The following is a 13,215-nucleotide window of genomic DNA, read 5'->3' on the forward strand; positions in this document are numbered from 1 at the left end:
TTTGGTCCCTTTTTCCCCCCCCCCCCCCCCACACACACACACACACAAAAAAAAAAAATCATGATATCTTCAAATATTTCGTGAGAGTAGAACAAAAACGATAAGGTCATAAAACATTTTTGTTGGTCACATTAAAGTACTACTAAACCTTACTTTACTCTCTATAATAGTAAAATCACCTTGATACGTAAAAATTATCCTTGCAACATGTAAAAACTCAATTGATTAAATCAGTGTGACAAAATAATTCCGAAATTAATTTTACTATCTGAATTACTCCATTTCATTTATATTGATCAAGTTAAATATATTCATATCTGATTTTTATAAAATAATAGGGAAACAATGAATGAGTATAGATCAGAGGTGAAAAAGCTAGCAGAAAGAGTGTTGGAAGTAATGGATGAAAATTTAGGTTTATCAAAAGGTTACATCAAGAAAGCCTTCAATAACAATAATAATGGTGCATTTTTTGGTACAAAAGTGAGCCATTACCCACCATGTCCACATCCAGAAAAGGTGAATGGTCTTAGAGCTCACACTGATGCTGGTGGTGTCATTTTGCTCTTTCAAGATGATCAAGTCGATGGTCTTCAAATCCTCAAAGACGGACAATGGATCGATGTACCTCCTATCCCCAACGCCATTGTGATCAACACAGGTGCGTGACCATCCTTCATTTGTCTGACTTTGATTTGACATGAATAATTATGCGTGCATAATCATGTCATTTATTAGATAATGATGAATAGTTCTTTTGATCACATTTCGTATTTTTCAAAATGACATGTTAATTTCAATAATCGAGAAAAAGAATTAACTATTCCTTTTAATTTATCATCAGCGTTTATAGATTGATCAATATATATAACAAGTATATAAAAAGTGTTTAAAATTGGTAACCTCGTAGAAATAGTAAATAACGTAACGTAACATGTCATTGGAGGTTAAACTACATATGCATAGTATATGATAAATCTTTACTTAAATCCATTTTACATATTTTATTTATCATATATACGTGCATGGACATCGATTCCAATGAAATTTGAGTTTATTCAAATTCGTTAATTTTGGCTCAAACTCTGTAGGTGATCAAATCGAAGTGCTTAGCAATGGGAAATACAAGAGCGTTTGGCACCGTGTCTTGTCAAAACCAGATGGGAATAGGAGATCCATTGCTTCATTCTATAATCCTTCATTGAAAGCCACTATTTCTCCAGCACCAGAGCTACTAATTTTGGAGGAAAAAAAAGTGGATCAATTAATTGCTACTTATCCAACTTTTGTGTTTGGGAATTACATGAATGTTTATAATGAGCAAAAGTTCCTTCCTAAAGAGCCAAGGTTTCAAGCTGTGGCTGCAATCTGAACTAGTTCTTTAATATAATTATGCATGCCTACCAACTTCTTTTCATTCAGTTTTTAGATTAAATAAAGGTAGTATGTATAATTAGTTTTTGTATCTGCTCTTTATTTAAAATAAATCTGTCCATTCTTGTCTTTGTAAATTTATTTATCGATTCCAGTCAGGTATGAAATCACCTTTTTTAAGGAGCGCTAGATTATCTCCCAATATGGACTTTCTTATAGAATTCAAATTTTTGTGATTTCAATACAAGTATAGGGCACCGCGGGTGAGAAATGAAAAGCATTCTTTTAACCTGACATAAATAACCGCCCACCAAATAATAGCCAACACATGTGTATTTTTTTTTTGTATATTAACAACTTATACAAAAAAGTTTTAATAACAAGTTTGATGTTAAAAAATAAAAACAAAATATGACAAAGCCTATACCACATTTTAATCAGGTAAGCTTCAACAGACTCTTGATGAAGTTGCATCGTTAAGGACGATGACCAAGATGCAGAAATATCTCAGACAAATGTGCAAAGATTGACACTTTATAATTAACCATGTGAAAATAGCACTGTACAAATTTCTTACTTTGAAAAATAAGGTATAACCCAACTGCATAAATCACAGCCAGATGCAGAGTAAAATATAACCGTATAGACTCTTAGTATATTAGTTATTTTTCTCTTACATGTATGACTGTACACTAATTTACATGAACGAGAGGAGGATTAATCTTTGATAGTCTCAGAGTGCTTTCTGCTCTAGTCTATCGTTCCAATTTAGACAACGAACCAAGCTATGAAACCAATCGCCTGTCTGATCAGATTTGTTAACTGTAGGTAGTGGATGCTCGCTCATATATATGCGAACAGAATCTCCTCTAGAGAGTTGTTGCCTTCTCTTCCCATCAAAAGAAACCCAAGCATTGCTACGTGCATCCTCTGGTATCTGTTCATATGTAAAAAAAAAACATGTACATTCTTAGAGAGTGATAAAATGAGAGAAGCAATGAATCTGGAATAGACAATTATAGGCTATGATCTTCCCACAAATGAGATCTCACTGATATACTTGAACAATGTCATGATGTAGATATCAAGTGCTGATATGTGCAGTTTGGACATGTATTACTAAGGAACTAATCCATTTAGTTAGGATCTAAAATGGTAACCATGGTGTCCTCGACTAATTCCACGGGAGCACCCTTCACATAGTAATGGCTCCTTGACCAAGAATATATGCTTCCCATCACAATTTAGCGGAAGTTTTTGGTACACGTATCCGGCCAGTAACTGAATGCTGGTATCTCTGTCTCGGCCTCGTCTGCACCACTACATGGAACTATAATTACCAGCAGCCCCTTTCTCAACATAATTTGTATTTGGTTGTTATATTAGAGCTTCGCTCACCTTTCTCTCTTTGACAACATCCTCAACTTTATAATACTAAGCTATCTTTCCCAGTTCAGCAGTACTTATATCTGACATCTATGCAACTTCTAGTTCAAGATCCTCTAGTAGAGCAAAATTTGTTGGGCTAACTAGGCCCAGTTGTGCTATCTCACGAGAATAACTAGTGGTCCTTTGCTATTGTCACTACTAGTACCTAACTCTATAGGCTCGACATTTTTGCAAACACCAATCCTTGCTTAATAGGGCAATCCAAAAAGGAGAACGAGAACAGCTGACTATTGTTAAAAGTCAGACTAAGAATACAGATCATATGATTGAAAACTGCCGCTACATACTCCCCATGCTTGCAGGTTTGACTGGTACTTTCTTTCCACCAGCTGCTTCGATCAATGTTAAGGCTCCTACACCCACATCTCCTACAAAAGCAGCTCTAATGCCTTTGCACTGAACTTGGCAACTATATGGGCATTGGTCGCATCTTCAATAATGAAAATACTACCATGTGTGGAGTTTTGCATCATTAAACACAGCTGTTCGTTTTGCCCAGCATCTATCTAAAATTACAATTAAAATTTGATTTTCATCCGTACGGTCCAACAATAAGCATTCGGCTACCAAATAATAGTTTAATTCACATGATATATGGAACTAAATTATTTCACCCCACACACTAAGCTTTATGAGTTAGACTATAGAAGATATCCCAATAGTTCTCGTTCACTAGGGCACAATAAATACAAGCTTAGAACTGAGCCCATTCTGATTAATGTGCAATGAGTGATGCTACTAAACCCTAAATGTGATGCCGAGGAGATTCTCAAAGTGAAACCTTGAACACCATTCTCTAGAAACCCTTGTCAGCTATGTTATTATTTCTAAAGATTCTTGTTCTCAGCCTTTTCCCGCCTCAAAAGCAGTACTCCTCCCTAACCAATAATAGAATCAACCGAACCACAACCATTTTGAACCAGTTTAGCCATATTTCTGAATTTAAAACATCTTTAGACCTTCCCCACAGCAACAAACCAACAACCATATTATGAAAAGAGAATGTTTGCTAGTTAACTGCATCTTTTTCTCAAGCGGTGTCCAAGCCAGCTTGCGCGCACCTCGACTAATTCCACGGGGCACCTGCCACATCCCACCGTATAGGTACCGGGTAACACTATCCACCAAGGTTAGGATAGATGAGAAGAAATCACTTAGTGTTTTTGGCTCCTCTGAGAATTGAACCTGAGACCTCATGGGTCTCAACATGCTTCATTGACCACTAGGACACACCCTTGGATGCACTAGTTAACCACACCTTATGAAGATACAACAATTTTAGCTGATGTAGAGCTTAGATTTAAGAGCTTCTCATTCACGGGTGTAACACCTAAGGAAGACCTGAACAAACCACATACTTTGTTCTATATGGCTCTCAAAAACATTTTAACCAAACTCTTTGTTCTATACTTTGCAACATTGGTCCCCAGATCTAGCCTAATGACTTTGAGGAAAAGAGTATCCATATACAAAATATCATGAAGTTTTTATCTAATTACAACATACAATGCCCTAGAATGAAATTCAGCACCCTAAGTCCTCACCTGATGCAAGACTCTTGAACTAATGATAAATTTAACATGATGTACTTCTTTCATCCCAAGAGATATACCAATCTGAAAAAATTATTTTATATTAGGCAGCCCTGGATAAGTGTATGTAGATCTTTTTATCAGGGAAAATTACTTTTAGATGTCGCTTAGTTATTAATATATCAAAGAAAAGGCCAAGACAGTTAAGAATACACAGGAACTACATATTTTTCTACCCTTTTATATGTGTTAAGTGATTACATATTTCCAGACCATCATCGTATACAAATAAATGAAGCTGAGGGATAAGATTAGCAGCACTAAAGAAAGAATAAAGCTCTTAACCTCTTCCATTTTAGATGGGAGATACTGTCAACTGTATAAAGTTTTTAGTTAGGAAATGAGAGGCATTAGCATAAACTAGTCATACTTTTTTTCTTTGGAAAGTAAACTAGTAATGAGAATCTTTTCCAGTAATCATAAAATACATATTAAGACAGTCACCTTTAGTTCCAGTTTTGCAGAATCTGGAAGTATGACAGGCCTAAACGAGAGAGAATGTGGACAAATTGGTGTAAAGAGCATGCATGGAACATTAGGATGCACCTGCATGACATGAATTTCCCTGTCAAATAATGTTCACGCATTCAATAGGTGAAGGTAAAATAATTAATAATTGTTGGCAGGATGAAGAACGGTTTCAAGGAGTCAGATTTCATCACCAATAAGATCAACAGCAAGTCAGTAATTTCCAAAAAATTCCTTTCATGAGTAGATCCTTAAGAACATTGTGTGTCAGAATCAAATTTAAGGTGCAAAACCCATTCTTTCACAAAATTGTAACTTCAAGTTTTTGTTATTAGAAAAAGAACAGCTAAATACAATGTTTACACAGAATGAAAACATGTTCAGATATGTAATGGTAACTCAAGTGGTCTGACAAAGCTCAGTTAATACACAATAGGATTTCCCAAAATTGCTGCTATTGATGCCTAATAGAAATTCCTCTTTGGAATCATTTACTATAAAAGGGAGATACCTACTCATTTATTTGCTTTAATGTATGACAAGTGTTATCAACCCAACTTTGTCAACAATTCTTAAAAGTCATACTTGCAAAGTGAATGTACTTTACAACGAAGTGCACGGTGTCCTTTCTATTTTTCATGTTTTCAATCTTCGTCTTTTCCTTGCCTTTATTAGGGGGCGAGGGAGCTTAGTGGGTGTGTTATTCCCTCCCTAACATTTATTGCTGCCACATCAAACTGCTCGAGCTATAAGCATCAACCTTCTGATATGAGTTTAAGGGCTTTCACTATTTTTTTATCGTTAGGACTTTAACTTTTAACTTGGTCTATAGATTCTAATGCAGTATTCACTTGTGACATTTCACAATATATATTCATAAGTGATGTGTCTCCGAAGTACCATGGAACCCCCAGCAGCTGTTGAGTAAGCTGTACTTCCAGTTGGAGTGGCCACAATGACACCATCACCTTGCACCTGCCAAACAAAATAAGGCAGTATGACAAGATTATTCTTTCATCTCTTGCTCATTAATTCAGCAGTGCACTTGTTGGATCCACTTCTTTTTTTCTAGAAGAAACGTGATCTAAAATATTAAAACAGAATCCCTCTCTAAATCCTTTGTCAGGGAAAATTGATGGTTAAGAATATAAACCGCACCTTGGTTATGAGGCGGTCATGTTCATAACACTCTATTTTTGACAGGTATGGATTAGAACCACGATCAACTACAACTTCATTTAGGACATCAAACACCTTTCCAGGCATTGCTTTCCCGCTTCGGAATATCTCACATCGGAGACGCATCCTTAGGGTTATATACACACCATCTAGAGTGTTGTTTCCATGGATGACTTTTCTAAGATCCTTCTTATAATCTTCAAACTGTATGAATTGATGACAAGAAGCAAAAGATCAGTACTTATAGATAATAAATAAAAGCTTAACATTTAAGTTGAGAGGCATACTGGATGGGAAGTGAGAAATCCAAGGGATCCTAGGTTAAATGAGATGACGGGTGGGACAGCACCTCGAAATATATTTGATGCATGGAGTATCACACCATCTCCTCCCAAACACGCAACAAAATCCACCCTCTCGTGAAGATCGCTGCATTTGGTACATCAGGCAAGGTCACACCTCTCTGTGAAGTAATAAGTACACAGAGGGAACACAAATGAAAAGAACAATGCTTTTGCACGTACGGTTATGAATCATCCCACCTGGTATCTTGACTATAGAAGGTCTGAACAAACCCAAAGCCTGGGATTCTTGCAAAAATATCATGCACCTCAGGTTCAACAAGAACAGTCATCTTCTCTTGGGAATACAAAAAAGAAGCAGCCTTCAGGGAGAAAGAAATGGAAAAGGAGAAAGAGTGTTAGGATTTCTGTTTATTAAGAGAGTGTTAAAACCTATGAGTATATGTGAATGAATGTTAGAGAACAGTTGCAAATGGAAATGTAAACATTTGAAAGAGAACTTTTAAGCGCATAGTTTCCAGCTTATAAGAAAGTTGACATGTTAGAGGTTATAAGACTTCAATTAAGTTCAGAACATAAAATTCATCAAACTGACCCTCAAGGTTCTTTTAAATGGAATGGACAGATGGAACTCATAACAGGCTAGATAATAACTTGAGATTCACATTGATGAAAGATCACAGCATCGTGCCAATTGACCAAGTAGACTGGCATATTTAAAGTCTGCTAGTAGGAGGGGAAGGAAAATCAGAGGTAAAGACACATCACCAAATCAAGAAGAGAAAACTAAATGATCACATTTTCCTTTCCTCCAGTTGGTTGATGGATGGAGATTCTAATGAGATAAACAGAGTGACAATCAAATATACTCGCAATTACTCACAATCACTTTACATGTTTGATCAGCCTTTGCAACATACTAACAAAATCATACAGACAGATATGGCTACATTTTTTTGGCAACACAGTTGAGCCTACTTTGTATTCATACCAGCCACAACATAGTCTGATCGCAGCCTCAGGTATGATGAGTATCTTACCATGCTTGATTATGCTCCCTTCACGGTAATTTCCAAGGTGTTCTATAACTACACAGATTACTTTTTTAACTTATGAGCTCCCCTCCCAATCCATCAACCAAAAGTGAATCAAATGTCATTACCCAAATTTGCACATCCCCCTGTTGGACATTTGATTTTATAATCTCTCATACCCCACGGGAACAAGAATAAAATGTCATCACTCTCATGTCGGGAGCTGATTACTTTCTTCTTCTTTTTTTGGTGGGAAAATTCATGACAGGAGCTGATCTTATGTCCTCAATGCAATCCCAAACCAAATGAATCCAATGAATATGCAATTTCTCCTGTTTCCTCGTGAACTTTATGCAATCCTTCCTCTCAATTATTCACAATTTGAAAGAAAAAAAAAACAGTATGAGCAACACAAGTATATTTTCTAACTTCAATTATTCACAATTTGAATTTTCGTGAAAGGATTACAGCTTAACATTTCCACATCAGTTCCCATAAATAGGATTACAGCAAACATTGGAAACGAAGAAAATACAAATGAAAAGATTTGATAGTAATGCTAGTTCTTGCCTTGTCCATGGCGCTTAAGATCCTGAGTGGCCTAGTGAACCAATTTGCAACATATGTTTATTGCAGATGCATACTAAGCTTTGACATAAGCAACAGTAATGATGGTATTTTTAGAGCACTTATTTACTTTCATCTAGTTTAATAGAAGATGGAAATTCTTTTATGTCTTTCTAGGACATGGAAAATTTCATCTATAATTTAACTTTTAGCAAAAATGGAAACCATATAAGAAATACTTAAAAAATGTTTTCACCACTTTAGAGAAGTACTAGATTTCCTCTCTTTTGTACTTCATGATAGAGAAATCTTTTTCCTCCTTTCCTTGGTTAAGGTGGTAAAAAGCTTACTAAGTTGGATAATTGCACTAAGATCTACGCTATCTTCTTTATCAATGATAAGGCATCCGCTCACTTGAAACGTGCCTCAGAGCTTGAAAGCAGTGAAGAATGAAGAGAGATAATAAGCAGCAGTAGTAAATGAAAATCACAAGGTAAAAATTCAACTAAATTAATGAGAACTGTGCAGAGAACCTCTTTAGCTTCTTCCATGAGTTCGTGTCCCAGTTTCTTCAACAGCAATACAGTCTTCGGTGGGGATTTCCACAAAAGCATCTGCTGCTGGGTGCTAGGATGAGTGAACGCCAAGGAAGATTCTGTTACCTTTTCTCTGGTGCATGAATACCCATCTGTACGAACCAAGAACATCTCTGCCTTCCTTCTTGACTGTACTCTTACGACACCAGTGGCAGAAGCACACATATTTCCTTCAATCTGCTCCAAGTTATCTTCCAGTGAAGGTGTGGTGACCTCAATATTTCTACTCTCTGCGGTAGTGACTCTAGAGTCAGCAATACATTCTAACTCATTTCTTGCATCAACAGTACCAGTATTTTTTATTGAGGTTTGCACTTTCCCATTGCTGCTTCCATTCAAAATTGGAGTCGCAGAGCCATTTTGACCAGCATACATGTCTGTATTCAAAGCGGAAGTTGAAGGGTCAGTAATTAAGAGTTTATCAGAAGATGATCCATTTAAATCTTCTGATTCCATCGTTCTTGTCGCACTGTACGTGCTTGGGGTTTCATTTCCTTTCGGTACTCTCTTGTAGTTATATCTTGAAGCAGAAAGCACCTCCAATCTTTTCCTTTCATGAGTAAAATATGCTGCTGGTGAAACCTTTCTACTTTTGAAAAATGTGGACATATCTTTTCTGGAGAAGACATTAGAGGGAGGCAGCTGAGTATTGAGTGGGTTCACATTGATGTAGGATGCTGCTCCACTGTCGGATGCTAGCACTGTGCTTTCCTGATTGGACGAAACAATTTCATCTCCTTCGTTCTTGCCTAGGTCCGTAGCTTCAGAAATGTGCTTGATATCTTCCGCAGCAGAATTTATGTCATCTGATCTTGTAGGCAGCGACCCATCATGATTATCAGAGGCAGAGTTGACTTCATCAGTAACGTTTTTACCATCTTCCGGCCTAGGTGACATAAATGTTTCTTCAATTCCTCTAGCATCATGTGATGAGTTCTCAATCGAGTCCATGGCCTTATATGTACTGGCTACAACATGTGGTGTGTAGCGAGTAACATATTGCCTCCATCTAGAGACCATAGCTGATGTCCTCTTAATTCCTTCTTTACTGTGGAGATATATGGGCTTTTGGTTTAAATCAGAGACCAGTGCTGCAAACTTTTCAACCTGCTCCACTGAAGGTGATATACCAACTTCAACAGGTAGATTAACTAATTCAATATCCCCTGACAATATGGCTTCATCTAGCACTTTCTCATAGAAGATATCTTTTACAACCTCAGCTCTGAGATCTACAATGGTTTTGAACCCTCTCTCCAACAGCCATCTGAGACCTTCATCAGTTACCTGGCCACCTATCCAGAAAGCAGCCTCAGAAGTTGCAGACTGAGTCTCTTCTTTTGATGTTGACAAATAAACAGGACTAAAGTTAGCAAACAGTGAATGGCTGGGGTTCTTTTCCCCACGAGGAAATCCGGCATCATAACATACATTCTTCAGTCTTTGAAGTGTTTGCCACACAACAATGCTGCGAGGATCATCAGGTGTCAAATAGTTTTCTAGAGCAACATGCAAGCTCTCGCAGTACCTCTTCATTTCACCTCTGAAAATAGCAAGTGGAGGAAGCATATCATCCATCATATGCACATCAACATCTTGAAATAAGTTCATAATCGATGATCTCCCAGAAATTACTTCTTCCCTTCCTTTGTTTAGAAGACATACCATGCATCCTAGAACAGAAACTAGTTTATCTTCCAGTATTGATTTATCATCTGATGGTACATCATATGAGACATTACATTCTCCAGTTAGTGGATTGCATAGGGTGTCCATTAATGAATTATGAAGTTGTTCAGCAGCCCGAAAGATTCTACAGTAAGCCTCTATCTCAGCAATATCCCCAGGTAGTGGACCAATCCGGGAAAACTGTGAAGTATCACTGGCCTATACATTTTGAAATTTAGTGGTAAAATAAATATCAGGCAGTATCTAGTTTTCAACGCACAACAGTCAAGAAAAAACTGATAATTAGAATCTCTGTTTTCTTTTTCATGATGGTGCTGTCTGCACAAGACTGATACTTAATGATGAACTAGAAATTGACTAGAAAAACTGTTCCGGATCAATTAAAAGATCTATGTGAAAAGAAAATGTAGAACTTTTATCATGAGGATGTCTTATCTAATCAATGAACAGAAGTGATAAAATGGAAATAATAATGCAGTTGAAAGGTCAAGTGGACATGGTGAATAAAGTCGAGGTATTTCGAATTGTTTGTTGACGTGGATAATGTCACGTAAAATCCCCGAAATTATCTCAATATGCCTTTTGACATATAGGAGTTAATTGAGTTGCAATATTTCTCTCTTTCCATCTAGGAGTGGAAACCCCGTATTTTACATATCCACACAAGTAAGTCCTTAGGTTTCTAAATTGGTTCAAAAAGTACTCTCAATCATAGCAATTTCCCTCAGACTAGTTCTATAAAAATCCAAGCTATTCTGATATGCTTGGATGGTAGAATTCCTCTCTTGCAATTGGATCATCGCGATTAAAGTTTGAATCTTTAATAGTCCAATAGTAAATTAATGACAGTATCTTATACCTGAATAAGTCACTCACTTTTTAATAGTCATGAGGAGAGGATCTAAACATGCCAGCTGATACAAGAAATATCCTAACTAACCCATTTTAAGCAACATTCAAGAGTTAATTTTCATATGGTCGCTCAACTCATAGTTATTATCTCAAAAAAGTTACTTTCTCTGTTGAAAAAGATTGAAATAACAAAAGGGTAACTTTCAGATATAATAATTATTAGTTGAGTGACCATACGATTCCTTATCACAAGCCAATTTACCTGAAACAATCAAGCAAAATTTACCTGAGAATCCAATCCAATGTTGACGGAGAAAGCATTAGATAGCTCAGCACTGACAACAAACTTGAGACGACGATACCCAAACCCAAACCGATTCCCATTCCCCTTAATCTTTGCATAATTAAGCTGACAAAACTGAAGATGGATTCCTGTACGACCCATTTTCAAGTAGCACGGACAATAACGAAAACATGTTGCCATACCAGTTACCACCATGAACAAATTCTGTATCTGTACTAATAAATCAGTATAATGAAGCAAGAACCATCAATTTGTATTTCAAGATTTTGGGTTCTACTTGTGAAAAAAATCAGATTTTTTTTGTGAAATGCAAATTCTGAAGCTAAATAGAAAATGGGTGTGAATGTATATGTGACAAAATAGGGGAAATTTTGTGTGGAAATGGAAAAAAATTGTGTGGATAATAATATGGGAGAAGGAATAATGGGACAAATTAGAGTTGTGGAAATCAGTGGTGGGTTTGAGATGGTTCGAATTTGTACATCATTGTTTCCGTCTCTGATTTTCCCAAACTTGGATTTGATGTTTTTGAGTATGTGATGTAAAATAAATTGGGAATGAACAATTAGCTTGGGAGTTTCGATTGTCAATCTATTAAGCTATTAAAATTCTCTATAAATTTGAAACTTTGGATTAAATGTCAAATTGATTTTACATTCATAATTTTATTTTATTTTATTTTTATCCTTTTTAGGGATAATACATAAATTTTCAATTGAACATTTAAACATTGTGAATCACCTAATACTTTCCCTAACATATTGAGCAAAATTATCAAAGGAGCACTTGAAAAGTTTAATGCACATGTAAACAAAAAAAGTCAAAAAAATAATAATAATTGGAGAGTAATTTGAAAAAGATTGAATGTCAATTCAACAATTTTAGAGGAATTGGAGATGGAGAGAGAAATAGGGGAAGTTGGCGTTTAATTTTTGGATAGGCGTGAATGAGAGACCGTTGATGAATCACGGAGAGAAAATCAAAATGGGAAAAGGATGAATCTTTCCTCTTGCACTTACTATATAATTTGTCTAACAAAATCTAAGAAAATTTTATTTATTTGTATTTTACTTGTCACACGTTCTTATTTGAGTAAATACCTTTTATAAGACTAATGCCACGTGGCCTTTAATGTCCACTTTGGACAAGTACAAATTGGTAGTACTAAATTATGAAATTTAAGGAATCGTTTGGTAGAGTGTATTAGGAAATATAATGCATGCATTAGGTGTGTGTATTAGTAGTACCTTGTTTGGTACATTTTTTCCTGCCATGTGTATTAAGTTGTGTATTACTAATACCAAATAATTCTAGATATTAGTAATACATAGCATTTAACACTTGCATTACGATCAAATAATTACAAAACTACCCTCATAGCCTTTTTAAAACATTTTCTAACATTTTCTCTTCTTTTTTTCATTTTCTTTCTTGTCATATGTTTTTGTTTTTATTTTTATTTGTTTTTCAATGTCTTTTAATTTGTTGGTGTCTTAATAGACTTTATGGCCTCTTAAATATATATATTTTTTAAAATAATCTAATTTCAACATAATTTAATTAAAAAAATTACTATTGTGGAGATAAATTTAATTAAAAAAACTGTTTGCCAACTTTTCACAAAAATATTTTGACTCAAATAGTACAACAATTTAATACTATTTTTGAAAAGAAGAAGAACAAGAGGAGTTAATGATGTTTTAGCAAAGAACTTTGTTGCAAGGGAGTGTAAAAATAAATAAAGTGTGAAGGATATTTTTGTAAACATATATTTTTAAATAGAAATTATGCAAGATTTGTTATTTCTAA

At 35.5% G+C, this 13,215-nt stretch overlaps 2 protein-coding genes across 2 annotated transcripts in view; one reads left to right on the plus strand and one right to left on the minus strand.

Moving 5' to 3' along the window:
• The window catches only part of LOC102582504 (1-aminocyclopropane-1-carboxylate oxidase 5-like), a 3,621-nt gene extending 2,176 nt beyond the window's left edge, over nucleotides 1-1,445 (plus strand). Inside the window, exons 3-4 of the mRNA XM_006365481.2 lie at nucleotides 339-661; nucleotides 1,092-1,445. Of these exons, the coding sequence (XP_006365543.1) occupies nucleotides 339-661; nucleotides 1,092-1,372 (604 nt within the window). The 3' untranslated portion in view covers nucleotides 1,373-1,445. The remainder of the gene's footprint in view (nucleotides 1-338; nucleotides 662-1,091) is intronic.
• A 436-nt stretch (nucleotides 1,446-1,881) lies between these two features.
• On the minus strand, nucleotides 1,882-11,958 carry LOC102581847 (NAD kinase 2, chloroplastic). Its single transcript, XM_006365479.2, has 8 exons — nucleotides 11,389-11,958; nucleotides 8,499-10,448; nucleotides 6,605-6,726; nucleotides 6,350-6,491; nucleotides 6,042-6,266; nucleotides 5,784-5,858; nucleotides 4,860-4,961; nucleotides 1,882-2,311 (listed from the first exon to the last, which is right to left on the minus strand). The coding sequence occupies exons 1-8, from the start codon at nucleotides 11,599-11,601 to the stop codon at nucleotides 2,108-2,110; spliced, it is 3,033 nt and encodes a 1,010-aa protein (XP_006365541.1). The 5' UTR covers nucleotides 11,602-11,958; the 3' UTR covers nucleotides 1,882-2,107.
• Nucleotides 11,959-13,215: the final 1,257 nt, after the last annotated feature.

Source organism: Solanum tuberosum, unplaced genomic scaffold, assembly GCF_000226075.1.
Source record: "Solanum tuberosum cultivar DM 1-3 516 R44 unplaced genomic scaffold, SolTub_3.0 scf00558, whole genome shotgun sequence".
NCBI lineage: Eukaryota > Viridiplantae > Streptophyta > Magnoliopsida > Solanales > Solanaceae > Solanum > Solanum tuberosum.

Coding starts and splice junctions, on each gene's coding strand:
- LOC102581847 (XM_006365479.2), bottom strand. CDS start 11,601: ATGGTGGTAACTGGTATGGCAACATGTTTTCGTTATTGTCCGTGCTAC. Junction 5,859..6,041: donor ATGACCGCCTCATAACCAAG/GTGCGGTTTATA, acceptor TTTGTTTGGCAG/GTGCAAGGTGATGGTGTCAT. Junction 2,312..4,859: donor CTGCAAAACTGGAACTAAAG/GTGACTGTCTTA, acceptor ACATATGAACAG/ATACCAGAGGATGCACGTAG.